At 39.8% G+C, this 20,286-nt stretch overlaps 1 protein-coding gene across 1 annotated transcript in view; it reads left to right on the top strand.

The window, feature by feature from the left end:
* The window catches only part of CNGA1 (cyclic nucleotide gated channel subunit alpha 1), a 31,172-nt gene extending 12,961 nt beyond the window's left edge, over window positions 1-18,211 (top strand). Inside the window, exons 2-9 of the mRNA XM_007115206.2 lie at window positions 4,976-5,096; window positions 6,391-6,507; window positions 7,486-7,548; window positions 12,303-12,344; window positions 12,432-12,542; window positions 13,823-13,930; window positions 14,932-15,038; window positions 16,382-18,211. Coding sequence (XP_007115268.1) covers window positions 4,990-5,096; window positions 6,391-6,507; window positions 7,486-7,548; window positions 12,303-12,344; window positions 12,432-12,542; window positions 13,823-13,930; window positions 14,932-15,038; window positions 16,382-17,796 — 2,070 coding nt within the window. The 5' untranslated portion in view covers window positions 4,976-4,989 and the 3' untranslated portion in view covers window positions 17,797-18,211. The remainder of the gene's footprint in view (window positions 1-4,975; window positions 5,097-6,390; window positions 6,508-7,485; window positions 7,549-12,302; window positions 12,345-12,431; window positions 12,543-13,822; window positions 13,931-14,931; window positions 15,039-16,381) is intronic.
* Window positions 18,212-20,286: the final 2,075 nt, after the last annotated feature.

A 20,286-nucleotide genomic window follows, 5' to 3' on the forward strand; every position in this document is an offset into this window, starting at 1 on the left:
CCTCTCACTGTTGTGGCCTCTCCCGTTGCGGAGCACAGGCTCCGGATGCGCAGGCTCAGCGGCCATGGCTCACGGGCCCAGCCGCTCCGCGGCACGTGGGATCCTCCCGGACCGGGGCACGAACCCGTGTCCCCTGCATCGGCAGGCGGACGCGCAACCACTGCGCCACCAGGGAAGCCCCCTATAGATTTTTTAGTATTGTTTATGTATACTATCATTTCATCTGAAAATATAGTTTCACTTTTTTCCAATATAGACCCTCATTCTTTCTTTCTTCCTTTCCTTCCTTCCTTCCTTCTCTCCTTCCCTCCTTCCCTCTTTGTCCTTCCCCTCCCCCCCTCCTCCTCCTCCTGCCTTGAAGCCTTTCTTGACCATTATTTTATCTTTCCCACTACTGTATTCAGAAATACAGATATGACTGGGGTCGTGCACCAAGGGCCAATAGCATAGCGTAATGTTTCTTTAAGTGAGACACAGGAACTGAAATAGAATTACTTAATGGTGTTTGATAAAATTATAGATTCCTGTGGCCCATGTCATTTCTCATTCATACTCTGAGAGCAGGGCCCTGGAATATGCATTTTAAACAAGCTTCACAGGTATCATTCATACTAAATTTAGAAAACCTCTGCCTCATAATTAATTATGTTTGTATGTGTGGGTTTGTGTGTGTGTGTGGGTGCACAGCATGTCTTTCTGCTATTTGATATGAAAAAGATAAAAACTAAGGCTCAGTAAGGTTAAAAAGCTCACTTGAATTCATTCAACAAATAAGTGGTAGAGGCAGGTTTTGAACCCAAGTCAGAGCCTGACTGCTTCCTGGGCATTCATAGTTTATGTTCCAAGTTAATTTTGCCTGAATTGTTCATAAGATTTTCCCAATCATTTGCTTTGCTTTAGCTTTGTGAAGTTTTTTTACAGCCTCACATAAGGGAGAAATTTTTATGATTCATTTAAAAATGAAATCTGAAACTTTCTTTCTAAAAGCAGTTGTTTCCTTTTGATTTGCAAATTTTTATTCAAAGATTCATGTTTGAAAACCAGCAAAGCAATGAATTCTCTAAAAGAAGAATTTTTTGGTTCTTTTCAGATGTCTTGTTAACAATCTTGTGAGACCAAAAGAGTTGAAAAGTATATGAAAAGAATTAACAATTACTATTAAAAATCCTTTCTCAAACTACAAATTTTACCTTTAATACATGAAAAAAAATTTAATGCAAAAATTAAAAATAAAATATTAGCAGCTAGGATTCAATACATATGAGAAGAACTTACCATAATCAAGAAGAATTTATTCCATAACTGTTAAAATCATTTATTAAAGTAGCTCATCATGTTAATAGGGAAAATTAAAAGGAAAAAAGGATTATTTCTATAAAAGGAAGAGAGCCTTAATAAAAATCAACATTTATTCCAATTTCTAATTTTTAAAAATTGGTAAAATATGAATAAATGGAGATTTCTCTAACATGAATCAAACATCTCTCTTAAGCTAACAGTCAGCAATATGCTTAAGAGTGAAACTCTAAAACATTCTCATAAAGCCAAGAACCATACTCGGTATCTCTTAAGACAGTTGTCCAGTTGTTAAGACTCTGTGCTTCCACTGCAGGGGGCATAGTTTTGATCCCTGGTTAGGGAACTAGGATCCTGCGTGCTGTGTGGGAAAAAAAAAAAAAAAAAGATTGTTACTTGTTCTGTTCTGGAATTTTTAGTCAAGGTAACTAGACATCAAAGCTAAATACCTCATGAAAAAGAGGAAAGAATAATTTGTGTAAGTACTATGACTGCATTACTGAAAACAGAAATTATTTAACAGAAAAACTATTAGAAATAATTTTTGTAAAGCTCAGTTAAGTTGGCTGGTTTCAAGATAAATGAATAAATAAAATATTTTTATGATATAGCAAAAGCAATGAGTTAAAATATATCAAGGGAAAACTATCTTAACTATCTTAATAGAAACAAAAATACAAAACATCTAGAAATTAATAAAAATGTAGGATTGATATGTAGAAACTTTTTCAAAAACATAGAGGAAAATAATTTCCCAACTTATTTTATAATTTTAATGCAAACTCCATCAAAATCTTTACGGTTGTCAAGGCAAATTTAGAATGATGACATTTCAAACCAGTAGGGAAAAGATGGACTATTGGTTATTGATTTAGTGTTATTTATACTATTGACTAGTCATTTAGAAAATATAAAGTTGAATCCCTACCTCACATCTTACACCAAAATAAATTTGATAGATTAAAATCTAAATGTGAAAAAGGAAACCATAAAAGCAGTGGAGAAAATGTGTTGATAAATAATTATATGGTCTGGTGTGGAATTTTGAGTATCTTTATTTTTCTATTTATATTTTCTGTTTTCTTTCTTCCTAGAGTGAATATGTATTAAAAAGTGATTGTGTGATATAAAAAAAAGTTTTTTCCTATGTAGAGCACTTAGGCCAACAAGAAATTATGGGACAAGGGAAGTGATTCTTTTTTTCTTCCGGTCCAAGCAAAGCCCAGGTTTGGTTCATTCTGACATATTGGATAATATTAGTTGTCCTTGTTTAATCTTTTTTACTCACGTAGTTTTTTCTATGTTGTGATGGAGGAAATAATCATATATTCTCCTTTTCCTAATCATAAGGCATGGGGTCTCCCAGAAGGAGTGGTGATTGATGACAATAGGAAGCCAGCATGCTATAAATATAACCAGAATATCCATGCTGTGGCTGAAAAGGAGTCAATGAAACAATTCTCTTCTTAAAGTGGTTGTTTCTTTAAAACTTACTTTTATTACATTTTAAAATACGTGCACACTTTTATTAACAGACATTACAAAAATTCTCTGTTTACTATTTATTGACTACTGGCTGCTAGTTGTTTTCATTAGTTGTATGAATACTAGGGTGAAATAAAGAGCATTATTTATGGCTAGCCTCACTGGAAGATGTAATGTTTTAAAGAATGAAGTGTGCTTTTTACATTTTCCCACATCAAATGATTTTTTTCTTTTTCTTTTTTTGGTTTTAGCTTTTCTATTTTATTCATAACAAAAGCAAGTTTCCCTCCAAAACCCAGAGATCGGTGGTAGAAAAATAACAAAGGAAAAATCCCCGATCCGTATAATAAAAACCTGGGAGTGCAGGTTTGCGGGTGTGTGTTGTGGAGGAGGGGAGGGATGGATGGATAACCAGCCACAGAGGATTAGGTGGAGGTTTGGTACCTGCTGAAGTTGTCCAGTACCCGTCATCCTCTCAGCATGTTGGTCTTCTTTGGGTCTTCATCAGCAGGACCATAGCAAGTGACATTCAGTACAAGAGCTGGTGTTCTTGGAGCCCGTGAACAGATACTGGGTTTTTGTTTTGTCGACTGGAAAAAACACACAACTTAAGAGTTGAGAATTATATTTTATTCAGGGACATTACTGAGGACTATAGTCCGGGAAGGCAACCTCTCAGATAACTCTGAGGGACTGATCCAAAGAGGTAAGAGAGGAACAAGAATATATAGGAGTTTTTGCTGGGAAAAAAAAAAAAAAATCATGTAGTCGAACATCAAAAGATTACTGGTAATCACAAAAAAACAGACTTCTCAAGTTAATGATTTTAGTGCTTTTCTATGTATGGTAAGAGTCAAGAGTCTGGGCTCATTGAAATTATTCCTTTGATATGCATCTTAACTATCAAGGGCCAGTATCCTGTTTTCTCCATCCTGAATTCCCCCCAGGGCGCACCTACCCTGGCGTCTGCAGTGGCTGATGGCTGGATAGCAGGCAACGTTCATCTGTTGTTTACTGGCATGGCAGCCAACATTCTTTGTTTACTGAAACAGCAGCATTTTAAAAAATCCACAGTGTCCTTTTGTTTTTCTGCTGACACCTAGCACTTTATTAGTGGGGAGCCTTGGTCTGGGACTGGGGAGGCTGGGATGGACACCTAGCACCCATCTAGGCCCATTTTCCTGGACTTCAGGTGTTATCTCCATGCAAGTTTGGAGGAAACACCCTTAGAGATGAAATCCCCGGAGGGCAGCGCTGTGACTGCCAAGCAGCAGGGGTTGGAGGAGCATCCTGGGCACAGCTGGGCCCTTGGGATGACAGGGCTTCAACGTTGGGCTCCATGTCCATGGTTAGAAAGCAGTGGCTGTACCTGTGCACGGGCACATTGTTGGGGCCCACCAGGAACTTCTCCAACTTCCAGGCCACGTCACTGCAGCACACTAAAGACCAGGTGAAGTACTTGGAGCCAGTCATGAGTGCTGGGATGTTGTCACTGGACGCCGGCAGAGTGTCAGGAAAGAAGGCAAGAGCGAGTGTGCCCACGTGCCATTCATGTTGCCTGAAGCTGGGCTGGAACCTGCTGCCAGGACAGATTTGGAGTTCAGGGATCACTTTGTCCTTGGAGTTTTCCTGATGCCTGAAGTGGTTGGTTGTCCAGGAAGCTGAGCACTATGTGTATCAGAATAATTTAGGGGGACTTGTTGAAATGTGGATCAGTTGTATCTTTATTCACTCCAAAATTTGAACACCACTTGAGACCCTTTTTTTTTTCTGAATGCCTGTAGAAATTCACAGTTGATTACACCCATTTTGGTATTTTATTTTACTGCTTTTCATTGTTACTTAATTGTTGGATGTGCCTGTGAGGTCCCTATAGTTTTGTTCCACACCTGCATTGCCTAAATATTTCAAAGCTGGAGTAAATCCAAATTAAAAAAAAAAAAAAAAAGAGTTCTACACCTATGAATTTAAAAAAAATACACAAAACCCTTGAATTTAAAAAAATACACAAAAACCTGACTAGTGATCATTAAGTGCTTGGATCATGACTGTATTCTATTAAAAAATAATTCCTATATATAACTGGAAATAAGATTGTTATTTCAACCTTAGAAGAATGATAGAGTGAAACTTTTGATTACATATGTAAGTATATAAAAAGTCTTCCTACTAACAAGACTTTTTTTCTCCCCAGCTATTAAGCTAACCATGAAGAAAATTGTCATCAATACATGGCGCTCTTTTGTAAACATTCCCAATGTGATTGTACCAGATATTGAAAAGGAAATAAGAAGGATGGAAAATGGAGCATGCAGGTAAATGCATGCTTTTTTCTATGGTTTTTTTTTTTTTTTTCTTTTTTCTGGCTGTGTTGGGTCTTCGTTGCTGCACGCAGGCTTTTTCTAGTTGCAGCGAGCAGGGGCTACTCCTCGTTGTGGTGCGCGGGCTTTTTCATTGTGGTGGCTTCTCTTTGTGTGGAGCACAGATTCTAGGTGCGCGGGCTTCAGTAGTTGTGGCACACAGGCTCAGTAATTGTGGCGCACGGGCTTAGTTGCTCCGCGGCATGTGGGATCTTCCTGGACCAGGGATCGAACCTGTGTCCCCCTCATTGGCAGGTGGATTCTTAACCACTGCACCACCAGGGAAGTCCCTATGTATTTTTAATACTAGCCAAAGTTCTTCAATTTAACTAAGCTTAATTTCAGTTTAACTTTTAATTTGAAACCTTGAACTTTGTACTTTAATTTAGTGAATTTATTCTTTAGGACAGCATTACTTATCTAACAAATGAACATAGATATTATTGTGGTGATTCTTTAGATGCACCTTTGCCAAATATTTCCTTAGTCACTGGCAAGACCTTTCCTCATGGGACATTTCACATCTAAAGGGATAACATTACCATAGAGAAATGTGAAAAAAAAAAAGTGTGAAATGTTAACGTGTTTTAAAAGTATAATTTAAAGTGGTCACCCTATAAATGAGTAGAATTTGTATAAATGTGGTTGAATTTACTTTTAGTGGAAGGAAATGTTATGACAGGTTCAGAAAACTGTATAACATGACCTGAAGTACAGATATCATACTTTCGATTTGATAAATATTAACTAATCAATGCATCAAACAATACAAATATGGAAGACCTAGAAAGTAGTTTCTTTTTTTTAGTAGTTTCTTAATTACACGTATTTTACTGGATTGTGCATATACTCTATCTAATTCTGTGTATTCTGAACAGTTCTCATCTCACTCTTATTAAAAAGTGCTGTCTGGGGGCCTCCCTGGTGGCACAGTGGTTGAGAGTCCGCCTGCCGATGCAGGGGACACGGGTTCGTGCCCCGGTCCGGGAAGATCCCACATGCCGCGGAGCGGCTGGGCCCGTGAGCCACGGCCGCTGAGCCTGCGCGTCCGGAGCCTGTGCTCCACAACGGGAGAGGCTGCAACAGTGAGAGGCCCGCGTAACCGCAAAAAACAAAACAAAACAAAAAAAACCTGTTGTCTGTGTTCATTTTAGAGAGAAAGAGAAGAGATGAGAAATGAGACATGTTGTTCCCCCACAATGGTTTAAAGCACTGATCTAATTAATCTCTGCCTCCTATTGAACCATAGCTCCTTTTCTGATGATGATGACAGTGCCTCAATATTTGAAGAATCAGAGAGTGAAAACACTCATGCAAGGGATTCCTTTAGAAGTAGGAGACATGGAAGGGGACAGCCATCACAGAGGTGAGCAGTATGATCTCTCCCTCCACATCAGTTTTTAAACTATTATTTAGATGAAAGAAAGGTGTTCTACTCTTCCACTCAGTGGGCTTGGCCAACACTCCTGCTACCCAGCTACTCTGCAGGATCTCGGGAGTAAATTGCTACTTCTGTTCCTTGCCCTCTTCCTCTCTTGGGAAACTGCCACTGCCTGATGATAACCCATGTCCATGGGGCTCCAGGCCATGAACACTCTTGCTGATTGTTTTCCCTGAGACCCGTATCTGTCCCTTAGGAAACCTCATGCCTGAGTCCTCTCTGATTTCCTCCTTCTTTCTGATCCTTCTTTCAAGCAATTATACGTGAGAGGGTTTAGCTGTCATTCTCTAAAATGCTCTCCCCCATTCAATCCTACTTTCAGGGAAGCAGAGCGCTAGGGTGAGTAACGAGAAAAGAAAAGCTAAAAAATCTGTAGGGATAAAAGCACTTGTGGAAACTTCAAATGTGTGACCCTGAGAGCGTGGAAGGAGCGTGGTATTGGTGTGGATCAGGGCTTCCCATCCTGTCAAACATATTTACTTCTACTTTGTTTTTTTCCCTCTTTTTCTTTTCCCCCTCCTGTTTCTTTTCTCACTGACCACCTTCAGCTTTCATGCTGTTTTCATTTGTCTTGTCTTCCCTTCCTATCTTCCCGGACAATCTAAGTCTTAATCGCTTTCTGGGAGTTAGTAGCATCCAAACTGGCTTACTCAGGGTGTGGAGGATAGTAATGGGATGCATTGTGAGCATTGATTAATAAACATTTATTAATTACTTTGGTTCATGGCACTGATATTCAGCAACTCATGCTTCGTGGAGACTCTATATTTTCAAAAATTATCTAGGCACTAGTTAGTAATGGGTAGAACCTGAAAAGAATTTGTTCTTTAAGACTGTTTATTTACTATGGACATTATACACATGGTGACTATTATGATTACACTGTGCTTTTTCATTTCCCAGGGAGCAGTACTTGCCTGGAGCCATTGCACTTTTCAACGTTAACAACAGCAGCAATAAGGAGCAGTAAGTACATTGACAATAGTAAACCAAACCTTTGTTTTTAAAGAAAGACAGTAAAAGGTAGAAATACATCTGAATGTGTTATACTGCAGATATTTATTAGGCAAACTCTATCTAATCCCATGGCAAAGTTTTTCCATTATTTTGTCATTTGGTTATTTCCTCCTGAAAAATGTGGCTACTCACGTCACAGGTAATAGGTATGTGCGTATGTATGTATTTGAATAGATGTAGAAAAACCATGTCTATAGCATATATGAAATTGCCTCTCCATGTGGTTAGGGTTAGGGTGGCTGACAAAATAAATAAAACATCATTAATTCTTCCCATTCCGAGCCAATGTGTCTTAGGTCAAGCTTCCCAGGAGACAGTCTCTGAGAAGGAGCTTTGTATACAGAGGTTTATTGGGAGTGCTCTCAGAAATGATACCTAGAAGGGAGTTAGGGGAGTAGGACTGGGTAGAGGGAGAAGCTGAACTTCAGAGACTAGAGTTGATATGCCATGTGATGCTATGGGGAGCTCTGGAGAAGGGATGGCCCTTCAGAGGTGTTCCATAGTTAGGCAATAGCACTGGGCTTTGTACCCGTGCACAGTCATTGTATGAGGACTGCCTCTAGGAAGGGGTGCATAATTTTGAGCACGGTGGCTTCCTTCAGCCAAGGCCAGCCAAGGGAGAGGGAAACTAGGAGATGGCAGCAACCCAAACTGGATAGTGGCACTGGTCAAAGCCCTGAGGCAAAAAAAGCAAATTAGTATCCATAATATATATTGATTCAAGTCAAGATTATTTGATGCCCTTTCCATGGTGTAATTAACCAGCCATCAAGTGACTGATTGCTTTCCTCAAGTAATGGTGCTCTTTTAGAGTCATAGCATATTAGTCTTTGTAACTGGAAGACTGGACATTCAGCAACAGCAGCAGTTAAATCGCCTGGATGAACGGGACCTCGTGTGTCGGGCCCATGTATAGTCTCCATCTCTGCCACCATGGTCGCTCCATTCATATTCACATTGTGCCAGCATTGGGGATGCCAGTGACAGAGGTTGGCTTTGTCAGCAGGCTGATGTATTCTGTCTGCTTGGTTGTTCTTTTCTTTTCCATGGCACCTGCTATTTGATGGGCATTAATATGGGATACAAAGATTTTTAAACCTTTGTATCATGCCCATAAAGTCCATTCGGTCTGCCTATTCTCCGGAATTATTTTTCCCAATCTTGCAATATTCTTTCATCAGGTCCCTGACCAACCACCCAATGCATTGTGACTGCCCATGAATCCCTCTCTGTATATTCTCTTTTTAAAAAAAAAATGAATTTATTTATTTATTTTTGGCTGCGTTGGGTCTTCGTTGCTGCGTGCGGGCTTTCTCTAGTTGAGGCGAGAGGGGGCTACTCGTCGTTGCGGTGCGCGGTCTTCTCATTGCGGTGGCTTCTCTTGTTGCGGAGCATGGACTCTAGGCGCGCGGGCTTCAGTAGTTGCGGCTCGTGGGCTCTAGAGCGCAGGCTCGTTAGTTGTGGCGCACGGGCTTAGTTGCTCCGCGGCAGGTGGGATCTTCCCAGATCAGGGCTTGAACCCGTGTCCCCTGAATGGACAGGTGGATTCTTAACCACTGCGCCACCAGGGAAGTCCGCCTTGTATATTCTTAATTTGGGCCATTGCTTTTTCCCCACAAAGTAGATGATTGTGCACTGCTTAAAGCTGTGCCACTGGTAAGATTAACCTCACTATCTTTTAAGGCCACCTCTAGGTAGGGCTGTATTGTAGACAACAGCTCATTTTGGCTTGCATCCAGATGCCAAGCTGACCCACCCACAGATCATGCTCCATCAGTTGTTCCTATAAGCCCAATATATGGCCATGGGTCAGGGGAGCGAGGAATAGCTTTGATGCAGCAGTGGTAGATGACATGGGGCGAGGGTGCCAGGCCACCTGCTCAGTCCCAGGTACATCACTGTATCATGTGATAGGTTGCAATACAACCTTATGACTTGTTAGTTCTGGCAGGATCCAGCTCATGGTCAGCAGTCATTTTCTGTCCCATGGTTAGATAATCCTCTTTCAGGACCCAATTAACATAATGTCATTGATATAGATATAGTGGACCAATGTGATACTCTGAGGAATGTACAGATGGTCCAGGTCCCTCTAGATTATGTCATGACAGTGGGAGGGAGAGTTAACATAGCCCTGGAAAATAGTGTAAATACATACTGTTTTCCATCCCATGTGAATATGAACTGTTTCTGACCCTCTTCCCTGATAGTGGTTAAAAATAACACATTCACCATGATTGACCCAGAACCTTAGGAATATGGTACTGATTGGGTGAGTGTATTGTTTTTCACATCTGCCACAGTGACTACAATTGGAGCTACTATTTGGTTGATTTTGCAGTAGTCTGCTGCCATCCACCAGGATCCATTTGGTTTTAATAGGGGCCAGACGTTGAATTAAACGGGGGTGTGGTGGAGAAGCACCACCCCTGCATGCATTAGGTCTTTAAGGATTGCATTTCCTTTCCCGTCCAGGTTGCAATATTGCCTTTTGCCAGCAGGTAGGAGGCAGCTTTAGGGCTTCCACTTGGTCCTCCCCACTATGTTAGCTCTTATTCCACAAGCCAAGGAACTAGTGGAGATGAGGAGATGATTGTCATTCTGCCAATGACCAAATAAATGCGTTCCATGTTTACATGGAGGAACTGGACAAGTGACCACAAGGGGGCATCCTTAGACCCAGTGGAGGCCCCACAAATTACTACCAAACCACCATATGTCCCTCACTTTAATGGGGGTGGGGCATGATGATGCTTTAGTCCCTGGGTCTCAATGTCAACTTCGGTCCTGTGCGAAAATGGCCTTTAATTTATCTAGGTATTCTTTTTTACCCCCAGTGTACAGCTACTTAAGTAAATGATCATTGGTTTTCTCTGGAGGAAAGACTGGGGAAATCATTACTGAATATACTTGTCACGGTGTTGCAGAGTCCTTCTTCATGGGCACTGGGCTTCTCCTCTGATTGGTGGTTTCATTTCTGAGAGCTAGCTCAGGTTTAGAAGCTATTCAAGGGGTTGTGCCTTTTTATTGGGGTAAGTTGCCCTTAACCTCCTGAGCATCCATTCCCAATTTGTTTTTTATTATAAATGTAAAACAGTACCCTAACAAGTCAACAAGATGCCCATCTATCTAGGAATACAGTATTCTGTTAACCTCTTCCATAGCGCTCTGTGGGTTAAGACCCTGGCTACTATGCTCACCTTACTGATAATTAAAATTATCAGACCTGTTTCTCTTCTGATGGGTAAGCACTGCCACTGGTCTCTGTGATTTCTAGATCCTGTCATCCCTGTTGCTCTCAGGGAAGTCTAGTTCTGTACCCAGTTCAGCATCTCTCACTATCAGGTCTGGTCTACAGAGGACAGCACCAATGAGCTTCTCAGTAATGCTGGTGCCCCTCTCACCAGCACATTCCCTGTCATTTTTGTATCCTCTGAGCCCTCTTAGGGAACATAATCAGTTGGTGGGCTATTTTTCTTACTTAGTATATCCATTTTAGCCTACCACTTCTCCGAATCTTTCTGATACCTTCCTCCACCATGTGCCATGGCATTGTATAATTTATATTTCACTTAGTGTGAGCTATCACCTTTTCTGAGCTTCTAAGAGCCATCCAAGAAGTGTGCCAGCACCATCTCCCAGGGTCTATGTTAGGGTGTTAAATCTTGTATCATAGGAATGTACTCCCATAGCAATAAATTCCACCTTATCTAACTTTATGTTCTGTTTCTGTTTGTACATGACAACCTTAGGTGCCAAGCCCCATCTCCTTGTCAATTTTATCTCAATTTTATCTACTATTTCTCCTTAGTAACAGCTTTCCACTTCTGCTGGGCCATTCCTACACAGACTAAGTTCATTTGTATATTTGCACCTGAAAATTTCCCTCCCTTTAACATCCTTTCTCTTCTTCTTAACCTCTCCAACTCTTACCCATACTCTGAGGCCTAGGTTTAGACCTACTTCCCTTTAACAGCCTTCTCTGACTATCCCCGTGGAAACGAGATGCCTGATCATTCATGTCTGAATAATACATTTTCCCAAGATATCTGAGCCAACGATGACAGCCTACTATGACCTTAGCTCTGTCTGACTCCAGAATCCATTCTTCTGCTGATAGAGAAAGTCAACTGCAGAAAGAGCCCGCTAATCCTATATTCCCCACTCAAGAAGAAATTGTATATAGAAGAAGGTGATCTCAAATCTGGTGAATGATTCTAATTAGGATTCTACTCTGTTACCACAGAGCTTTATGTCTGCTCATAAAACATTGCTTCAGCCAGGATTACCTCTCTAAAGAAAATTGATGGCATTTTCTTGAAATTCTCAAAACTCTTATTCAAGTATAAATACAAGTGACATCAAGAAACTTAAATTTTAAGTACCCATGTTTTTGATATACATTGAGATTTTGAAAGTACACTCTTGGGGACTCTTGTTTCTTAAATTTCCCTCCCTGGGTTTATGCCTTTATCCACCTCCATTTTCTCCAATTTTCCACATGCACTAATTCCCAGGAATTTTATTTGTTTATTGTCTGTGTCTATTTCTTGTTGAACCCGCCATTAGGAGATCAGATTTCTGGTCTCTGAGCACTAGGGCAGGTCTTTGAACACAAAGCCCAGAATTCTTGCCCAGTGGAGAGAAAGGTAAACAAGAATGGAGGTCAGAATGTAATTTGATATATTGGTTTATTTCTATAGAGAACCAAAAGAAAAAAAGAAAAAGAAAAAAGAAAAGAAGAGGTAAGTAAGACTTTGGCATGAATGACCCCACATTTTTCTATCCATAACATTTTTGTATTTTACCAACTACATCTCTCACTTCTTCAGCAAGCCAGATGATAAAAATGAAAATAAAAAGAACCCAGAAAAGGAAAAGAAGAAAGAAAAGGACAAAGACAAGAAAAAGAAAGAAGAGAAAGGCAAAGACAAGAAAGAAGAGTAAGTATTTTTACTGGCATTGAAATTAGGAATAAATTTGTGATGGCTTTAGGATGCAGGGATAATTCCCCACAAGTTTATAGTAAAGAGACCCGGTGTAAAGACTAAATAAATTGTTATCAAATGTGAATTTAATTTTTTTCAACTTTCCTTAAAATTAGCAATGGTAGCTTTAGTTTTCTCATCAAGAATTTTCAGCGTCATGGTTAATTTCCTTCCTTAAGCACTGGTGAAGATAAACTTACCACTGGGACAGATTTAGGATCCAAAGAAAATTGCGTTTCTAGGATCTTACCATCAATATTTTTAGTTGAAATAAAACTTTAATAATTTCATTAACATTTTTGAGTCATAAATACTGTATGGCAAATAATCCAAAGTAAAGTAGTCTCATTGCAAAAGCCATGCCTAATTTTGAGAGCAGTATAAATGCTGTCAAAACATCAGCCATTTGAAAGAAACTTTTTAAAACATTTGAGAGTTAGAGTTTCACAAGGATAAGGCTGAGTGATATTTTCAGAGCTATCTTTTTGCTTTTTATTAAAGGAAATATTGTCTTCTAAACTTACTCAAAGAAAACTGTTTACCAGATGATGGTTTACTTATTTGTGCCTGTTAGAAATGTGTTGACGTTGTATAAAAGAAAAAAATCCTTAAAAATATAAATTTGATACCAGAAAGTTTTAAAAAATGTCCATTTGATCATATAGTTCCTTCCTTCCTTCTTTCTTTGGCCCTCTATTGCCTCTCAATTCCTCATACACACTTAAGAACAGGCACTTTTTATTAGATTGTGTTATATTCTTCTCTCCATACAGATGAGAAAGAAACCATGAGTTCCCCCTCACAGTGTGGTCCTCAATTGTTTTGTTACCTGGTAGGGGGAGTGGTAAAATCATCCTTGTCCCACCAACCATTGCCTACCAAAGGGGTCTGTGGAATATCCAGAGTTCGGCATGATCTACGCCATTGTTCTCTCTCAGTAGCTGGAGTGATAGAAGTGTCTGCAGCATCACAGTAAAACAAGGGCTTCAATAAAAGTCTAAAGTATGGTTTAATGTAAGACTAGTAATTTAACTATCTATCCACCCCTCCCTAACCAGTTTCTTATGACTAATGCATTTATGCCAAGCTAGTCTTCCCACTGTGGAGTGAGCTTCTTCAGCTTATTTCTAATTCATCATCTGTGGGTGATGGGCATAACCATATTTGATATTTGAAATAAATAAAAATATTCTTGTTTCTTGGTAACCTTCCCCTTTATTTCCAATTGCTGCTAGGGAGAAGAAGGAAGTCATGGTTATTGATCCCTCGGGAAGCACATATTACAACTGGCTGTTTTGCATCACCTTACCTGTCATGTACAACTGGACCATGATTATTGCAAGGTGTCTATATATTTTTGTGGATCTCAAACCACTTCTAGTTTCCAAGTTAACTGACTTAACAGTTTGGCCTAGAGCTCTTTAGGACGTACCTCCTTTCTCCACCACAGGTTGTGAAGAGAGGTTACATCATTCTCAATGTGTTTTCCTAAGAGCAAGAGTAGCTGCTTTGGTTCCCAATATCCTTGGAAATCCAGTACTGGGATGGGGGTGGGGTGGGGATACTATATATATATATTTTTTTGCTGTACGCGGGCCTCTCACTGCTGTGGCCTCTCCCGTTGCGGAGCACAGGCTCCGGACGCGCAGGCTCAGCGGCCATGGCTCACGGGCCCAGGCGCTCCACCGCATGTGGGATCCTCCCGGACCGGGGCACGAGCCCGTATCCCCTGCATCGGCAGGCGGACTCCCAACCACTGCGTCACCAGGGAAGCCCCTAGGTGGGGATACTTTTAAACTTTTGATTGTTCAATCATTTAATTAGAACTTTGGGAGAAACTTTTTATTTTCTTTGGCCTGCAAGAAAAAATTTTTGCCAAGACTGGAAAAAGATCAAGGATCTAGGTTTTATAGAGCAATATGTGTTTCCCAAGGGATATCTATGGTTCCTTGTCTTTTAGACAGTAAACATCTCATCCATCCAAGACCAAGCATGATTTCCCAAGGTATTTTGGGTACAAATAGTCAACATGAACCTGGCTATCAATGTGTATCACCCAAAAATACTTTGACGTTAGCTTGAAGTCATTTATTCTCATTTGATGTTTTCACAAAGCTGACTAGCATAATGGAAAGAATGTTGAAATTCAGAAGTGTAAGAAAACTAAATCCAACCCTCAGATTTGGGAATAGATTTGGGAAAGCCATGGTTGATTAAGTGGACTCCAAGGACCCCTCCTAGCCTTAGTGTGTTATGCTTCTCGTCATGATAAAAATTATACAAAGAGGACTTTTACTTAAATTGGTCCCATTTCATTTTATTTATACAAGTTTTTCTTTTACAGAGCATGTTTTGATGAACTTCAGTCTGATTACCTAGAATATTGGCTCATTCTTGATTACTTATCAGATATAGTCTATCTTCTCGATATGTTTGTACGAACAAGGACAGGTAAATATGTTCAGTTTTGGATATTTTGCAATTTCATGCTTTTATCTCTATGTATAACTTGAAATTTCTTAATTCAAGTATTCTTCAAAAAAAAAAAGACTCACAACAATTTGTTTTAGAGGAAAAAGCACTCTTGAAAGCAAGAGTACCATATACCCACCCACAGGCTTAGGCCACTCCAGCTGATTCAGAAGGATGTTACTAGGCAACCTTCTGGATGTGGATTGATGGCTTTCCTCCATTTTTCTGTTCACTGGGTTTGTACCAGGAGAGAGGAATAGAGAGAACAGAAATATTCTGCCAGTTCTGTGGGGAAAGGGTAATTGCTACCTAACAGAGATACCTTGAAGAGGCATGGGGGAAAATGTCATTGTACTCAGCAGAGCTGTACTAGAAATTTTATAAGAAACAGGATGTACATCCTTAATTCAACTTTGTGGTCCATGATGAGGCATTATTGACCAATAATCTGGGCAGGATCTGACAGCTTCCAACTTAAGTATTCTTGGGGTTGTAATTTCAAGACCATCTCCACCAACAGAGTGGTATAAGCTCATTTTCTGTACTACCACATGCAAAGGTAACCTGTGTATGCAGAGTATCGCTTTTAAGAATCATTATGTAAAATAAAGACATTCTCTAATATCAGTGCACTGGAGCAATGCTTCAGTTCAGTTCTATGCACGGCTCTGGTAACCAGGACAGGAAGAGAAACAAATTTTTCCCTAGTGAAATATATCACGGTACTGAAATTCTGGGTTTAACACACAAGGTGCATGGTAGCAGCTTAGGAGAAAGGAAAATCCCAGATGTCTAAGGAAGCCTGGGAGGGGCAAGAAAGAGATATGAAAATGAAGCCTCAAAGGACATATGCTTCACATTGAAGGGGCAAGGCAAGAATATGCACGATAGTCAAACAGCAAGGAGGTACCCAAGCTTCAAGGGTGGGGCTGGGATTCTGACAAAAGAGTGGCATATGAGGAATTAAGCACAGTGCTAGAAAAAGAAAACTTTCCAAGAACACTGTTCATAAGAGGCATAGCTTTACCTGGACAAGATGCTGAATCTAGAGAGGTCTGCATATATACCTTGTATATATACATTGCATATAGTCTCTCACTTCTGTACTTACAAAGCTTTACTTTTTATTTGTGCAAAAGAACATTTTCCACAGCCATATGTTCATCAGTACTCATACCTTATTACATTGCTAAAAGCATATTTATTGGAATGAGCTCTTGTTTTGAACTCAATGAAGTTTGTTGAGAGTTACTTTAGAAAAATTTACAGTGGCATAAAAAGGAAAAAACATTACTTTTTTATTTTTCTTTTTTCTATTTTAGGTTACCTAGAACAAGGACTACTGGTGAAGGAAGAGCTTAAACTCATAGAGAAATATAAATCAAACTTTCAATTTAAACTTGATGTTGTATCAGTGATACCAACTGATCTGCTGTATTTTCATCTGGGCTGGAACTATCCAGAAATTAGATTAAACAGACTGTTAAGGATCTCTCGAATGTTTGAGTTCTTCCAGAGAACAGAAACAAGGACAAACTACCCAAACATCTTCAGGATTTCTAACCTCGTTATGTATATCGTCATCATCATTCATTGGAATGCATGTGTGTACTTCTCTATTTCCAAAGCTGTTGGATTTGGAAATGATACGTGGGTCTATCCTGATGTTAACGATCCTGAATTTGGCCGTTTGGCTAGAAAATATGTATACAGCCTTTACTGGTCTACACTGACTTTGACCACTATTGGTGAAACACCACCTCCTGTGAGGGATTCTGAGTATGTCTTTGTGGTGGCTGATTTCCTAATTGGAGTGTTAATTTTTGCCACCATTGTTGGTAACATAGGTTCTATGATTTCCAACATGAATGCAGCCAGAGCAGAATTTCAAGCAAGAATTGATGCGATCAAACAATACATGCATTTTCGAAATGTAAGCAAAGATATGGAAAAGAGAGTTATTAAATGGTTTGACTATCTGTGGACCAACAAAAAAACAGTGGATGAGAGAGAAGTCTTGAAGTATCTACCTGATAAACTAAGAGCAGAGATTGCCATCAATGTTCACTTAGACACGTTAAAAAAGGTGCGCATTTTTGCCGACTGTGAAGCTGGTCTGTTGGTGGAGTTGGTCTTGAAATTACAACCCCAAGTCTACAGTCCTGGAGATTACATTTGCAAGAAAGGGGATATTGGACGAGAGATGTACATCATCAAGGAAGGCAAACTCGCCGTGGTGGCAGATGATGGAATCACTCAGTTTGTAGTATTGAGTGATGGCAGCTACTTTGGTGAGATCAGCATCCTTAACATTAAAGGCAGCAAAGCTGGCAATCGAAGAACGGCCAACATTAAAAGTATTGGCTACTCAGATCTGTTCTGTCTCTCAAAAGATGACCTCATGGAAGCTCTAACTGAGTACCCAGATGCCAAATGTATGCTAGAAGAGAAAGGGAAGCAAATCTTGATAAAAGATGGTCTACTGGACATAAACATTGCGAATGCTGGAAGTGATCCTAAAGATCTCGAAGAGAAGGTCACTCGAATGGAGGGGTCAGTAGACCTCCTGCAAACAAAGTTTGCTCGGATCCTGGCTGAGTATGAGTCAATGCAGCAGAAACTGAAGCAAAGGCTAACCAAGGTTGAGCAATTTCTGAAACCACTTATTGACACAGAATTTTCAGCTATTGAAGGATCTGGAGCTGAAAGCGGGCCCACAGACTCTACACAGGACTGAAAAGCTGGTTATTCATAAGGACATGCCTCAGGATCCTTTTGGTGATGTGATGATGGCACCTGTAAGTTGAAAGAAGAGAACGATTCAGCTGGGAATTTTTCCATAAGGAAAATGTGCTTTGGTGCAGGGCACAAGGCCGTACACTCACTTGTGAGGTACTGTGGCTAAAGAATCATCACACTTAGAATTTTTCACGATGGATAACGTGCAAAGATATAAACCAATTAACTTACCAATGTTTATATCTTCTGATTTTTTCACATATGTTTCTTTTATGTAACACTCTTTATAAAAGTGAACAAGTATCCCTCACTTTCAGGCAATTTATATTGTTAAGGAGCAACTGGGAATTACCGTGTACATCATGTTCAGGATACCATTTAAAAAGAATTAGAATGCAATAAAGTAAAATAAAACATAAAGCTGTAGTGGATATCATTTATTTGATAATTTAGTAGAGAGTTTAGGATATTTTAGAGCTTCTGGGGGCATTTTAGGGACCTTAATCATTTTACTCTAGGGCTTGGGAAGAATGGTTGAGAAAAACTTCTTACTGATAAAAGCATGACAAATTATATATATATATATATATATATATATATATATATATATGAAATTGAAAATCATAAGATGTTTTAGGAATCTTTTATAATAAAATTTTTAAAATTATCTGATTATTAAGGCCTGACAGCAGTGGCTACTATCTTCTTTCTCTGACTGACCAGCAATAAGAAAAAGAGATAAAGGTAATACTCTTGCTGGGTGATGAACAAAGGAAATTGTTGTTAGAAAAGGAGACCTGAAAGTTCTATGGTTCAGCATGGGCATCATGGGAGCTTCTTAGAAATTCAGAATCTCAGGCCCTACCCCAGACCTGCTATATCAGAATCTGAATTTTAGCAAACCCTAGGTAATTCATACATTTAAGCTTGAGAAGCACTTAGCTAGAGAACCAGGAAGGAGTTAATGGGAGGATGGTTCTAGAAAAGAAAAGGGAACTGTATGACAAGTGTGTGCTCATGGAAGACATTGCTAATCAATTATACAACTCTACTGCTAAACCCAGATGTGGCTTAATAAATTCTTAACACAGATCACTGGAATTGATATCAGATTTCTATACGTGCCTGTAATCATATGACTTAACGTGGCTTCTTGTTAATTTGACATTTCAGATATCTATGTGGACCTCAATCGGTACATGCCAATGGTAGAATTTATCCTGCTCTACCAATAGAATATTTATTGAATTATACATTGTCTTTGCAGCCTTACGTTTCCCTTCTACATTTTACCTGTCTTTTTTATATCGGCAGGCAAGTACTTCTTCACTACAGAGGAAGTGGCTAGTCCCGGAGTGGGTGGATCGTAAGTAATATATAATATGGTTTCTGCCTGAAACAAGTGCTCCTTTTCCTCTCTTTTCTATCTTATTCTTATTCCTTCTCCTCCATCTGCATTTATTCTTTTCTTTGTGTTCTTTCTTGCCTGTTATAAAAACCTCTAAGACACTGTAAAAAGCCTTGCTGGCTCCTCATAGCAGGCGGATTCAGTAAGATAGGAGTGAGTGAGGGTTACACACCTGGCTCATGGCTGGCTCCCAAAGTAGAAGCGGCCCCAGTCACAGCATCCAGGTGGGGGGGATTTTGAATCTGACCTGGACTAGAGACATATCCAAGAGTTCTGATTTGATGACCTTTGATCCAAAGCTCTGTGACCTTACGTCAGATAGGTAGCAGATTCTTGGTTCAAAGGCTTGGGCTAAGGAGGGTTTAGCCAATTCCTATTTCATGACTCTTCCAGGTAGAGGCTCTGGCAGGTGGTGGTGAAGGCTCCAGTTTTGGACACCTGGAGTGCAAAGCAGAGGTTCACAACTGGGCTTTGGCTTCATGAGGGGATTAAAAAAAAAAAAGACAGGGAACATGCGGCTTTGGTGAGACTGATGGTAAGTGTGCTGACCTGGGTACACGTGGATGTCAAAGCAGGAGCTCACCTTTTAGCAATCCAGAGACCATCTGTTTTCCAGGCTGATCCCACACTCCAGTTGGCTGTCTGGAGCTAGCATCTTAACATATTAAGACTAAGACAAGCTTGACATAAGAACAAGTGAGAGCTGGCTGAAGTTTGAAGATCTTTAGTAACTGTATCTGAGAGGAAATTAGAGAGAATTCTGGAACTTGTAGATGGCACATCAGAGGGAGAGCAGAAACCCCATGACTTAGTCTTGCCAGTATGTCTGATAAGTACTGTATCTCCCTCCCCACCTCTGTTATCAAAATAAGGTAATATTCTCATAGGAAGAGATCACTTCAAAGTTTTGCACATATTTAAAAAAGAAACCAAAATTTCGAACTTGACATATGATGTAAATAAGCTTCTTACCATTAGGAGGCAATGTTGGCCTATAATTATAACCTTCAGAGCCTGAAGCTGTATATATTTTTTCCCATAGAAATTATAGGTGGTAAAATCAGAAATTCTTTTCTAACG

Source organism: Physeter macrocephalus, chromosome 7 (assembly GCF_002837175.3).
Source record: "Physeter macrocephalus isolate SW-GA chromosome 7, ASM283717v5, whole genome shotgun sequence".
NCBI lineage: Eukaryota > Metazoa > Chordata > Mammalia > Artiodactyla > Physeteridae > Physeter > Physeter macrocephalus.